The sequence below is a fragment of the Chelmon rostratus genome, chromosome 16 (genome assembly GCF_017976325.1).
Source record: "Chelmon rostratus isolate fCheRos1 chromosome 16, fCheRos1.pri, whole genome shotgun sequence".
Classification (NCBI taxonomy): domain Eukaryota; kingdom Metazoa; phylum Chordata; class Actinopteri; order Chaetodontiformes; family Chaetodontidae; genus Chelmon; species Chelmon rostratus.
In genome coordinates, this window is record NC_055673.1 from 5,604,792 (window position 1) to 5,607,260 (window position 2,469).

At 46.7% G+C, this 2,469-nt stretch overlaps 1 protein-coding gene across 1 annotated transcript; it reads left to right on the forward strand.

Moving 5' to 3' along the window:
• Window positions 1–1,342: 1,342 nt before the first annotated feature.
• LOC121620003 (transmembrane protein 74) lies at window positions 1,343–2,191 on the forward strand (the record flags this gene model as incomplete). Its single annotated transcript, XM_041955939.1, has 1 exon — window positions 1,343–2,191. A coding segment is annotated over one exon (849 nt), but the record flags the coding sequence as incomplete, so codon positions are not given.
• Window positions 2,192–2,469: the final 278 nt, after the last annotated feature.

Here is a 2,469-nt window from a genome sequence, read left to right on the forward strand (position 1 = left end):
TTATTAGAAAGTGAGAAAATCGTGACTTCGACATTAAATGACTCACCAGCGAGACAGATTTCTCACAACCTGGCAGCCCAACTTGCACTGGCTTCAACTTGTACATATCGCTGTCAACCCTGCAGGCTGTACACACATATAGACGCACACATGCACATAATGTACATAATCATGCACTCCATGTATATCCGTTCAATATTTATTTATTTGCTTTATTTGTATTGTTTGCAAGTTAAAGAACACTTGGCTTCTTATGTTATATGTATACATACATTAACATATTATCTTAACATTTGCTAATATCCATTACATCTACGCTAATATGTTATTGCAATATTAGATTTTTTTTTCTAGTGCAAAAACACTATTTTATTCATCCCTCCTTTGAGAAACTGAGCCATCCTTTCTCAAGGCAATAATATTGTTATACTCTTGTATATAATGTACATATATATAGTTGTTTTTGTTCTGTATCTTTTTTTAATTGTCCTTTTTGTTCTTTTTCTATGCCTCTTTTTTTCTTGCTGTCTTAATTTCATCAGGGACTCAGTAAAGTTTGAACTTATGTCTTTTTTCCACATACTGGTGCCCATAATACTCCTGTTTATTCTTTAACTCTATTTGTTCGGCTTTCTTGTCCTTGTTCCTTGATTATGTTCACATGTTGGCCAAAAAACTCAAAAGTTGCTCTATTAGTGACTTATGAATCATCTGTTAACCGTTAATTAGCCCGTTAATTAATTGAAATGTCTCTGCTGTCATGCTCACGGTGCAACCTGCCGCCTCCTGATCTCATGTGATTCGCCTGCATGTGTCGGGGAGCGCCGAATTTGGCTCGGTAATCAACATTACAAGGCGGTCCGCCGGAGCTCAGTCCGTGGGAGGGGTCTGCCAAACCTTTCCCTCTAATTGACCAGGGAGCAGAAGCAGCCGGGGACGCGAGCAGCCGCAGACGGGCAGAGAGGTACTCAGCAAACCGCATTTTGTTGCTGAATAACGGATTATTGAAGCGCATTAGATGCAATTAGATTCATTGGCGTGTCGCATGGTTGCTATATGTTTGTGGAGCGGCGGGTTGAGAGCTGGCAGGAGCCAGAAAGAGGCAGAAGACAAATTGTTACTGAGCAGTGGAAATGACACTGTATATTTCCATGGGAGTTGATTTAAGACTCGCTCGGCTGCACTTTAAAATGCTTGCGGTGCACCCAGGAGAGAGATGCGTGCAGATTTTGCTTGTGCAAAGACTTCAGGCACTGGCATAAAGTGGTTTGCAAAAAGTCGGTTCAGGTAGTTTCAACATCTTATTGCTTTCTCTCTCTCTCTTTTTGTGCGTGTGTTATTGACAGACGAGCGCATGGGCTTGACAAAACGGGACACCCAGCCGGATGTTCCAATGGCTGATCTCGAACTGTTTTACTTTGATCAACCGGATCCGATAGACGCCTCCCCGGCTTTAAATGAGCCAAGTATCAGCGAGATCAGCGGCGAGAAGTCGCTTCATCGCGGCGGAGGAGAGGCTTCAGCACCACGGACAGAGACCCGGAGAGCTGCGTGGCCGGAGGAGGAAACTGAAACATCTTTCACCTGCCGGCAAGAGGATGAAGGTGATGATGATGATGTCCAGCTGATAGAGACAAATGCGCACACCTGCAGACTAAGTCAGAGCTCCTCAAGTGAACTGTACGAGGAGGAGGAAGTGGTGCTGGAGGAGGAGGAGGAGGAGGAGGAGGACATCCCGGAACTTTACTTGCTGTCCGACGATGACCTGTCCTCTGACGGCTCGGGGAAGTCGGTGGATTACGGCTTCATCATCGCCGTCACATGCCTGGTGACCGGCATCTCTCTGGTCGCCATATCCTACACGATCCCCAGGGACGTGCGGGTGGACCCGGACAGCGTGTCCGCCCGGGAGATGGAGCGGCTGGAGAGGGAGAAAGCCAGGGTGGGGGCCCATCTGGACCGGTGTGTCATAGCCGGACTGTGCCTGCTCACCCTCGGGGGCGTGCTGCTCTCCACCCTGCTCATGATCTCCATGTGGCAAGGGGAGATGATGAGAAGGAAAGCCTTTGCGTATTCCAAACACGCTGCAAAGTTGTACGGCTCGATCAATCTGAGAGCAGGCTCCAGCCCTACTCCGGGATCCTGCTCGCATTTGTCAGCGGCTGATGAGGATTTAGAAGTGCTCAGCTGAATTTATGGACAGGACAAGCGGAAAAAACTCACAAGAGTGCTTAAGAAATCCTACCAGTCCTATAATCGGGGATGTAGTCGGGGTTTAATGCCTTTTTTTAATTTCTAACAGCTGATGCGACGTTTTTGGTTGGTTTTTAAAGGATAGCTTCACAATTTCCAAGTCTCACATGCCCTCATACACTGAAATGTTTGCTGTAAGCGCTCCTTCTGTCCATACTGGCCCTAAAGGGATCCGAACCTCATTCATGGTTCCTCATGTGATTGAGGATAAAACAC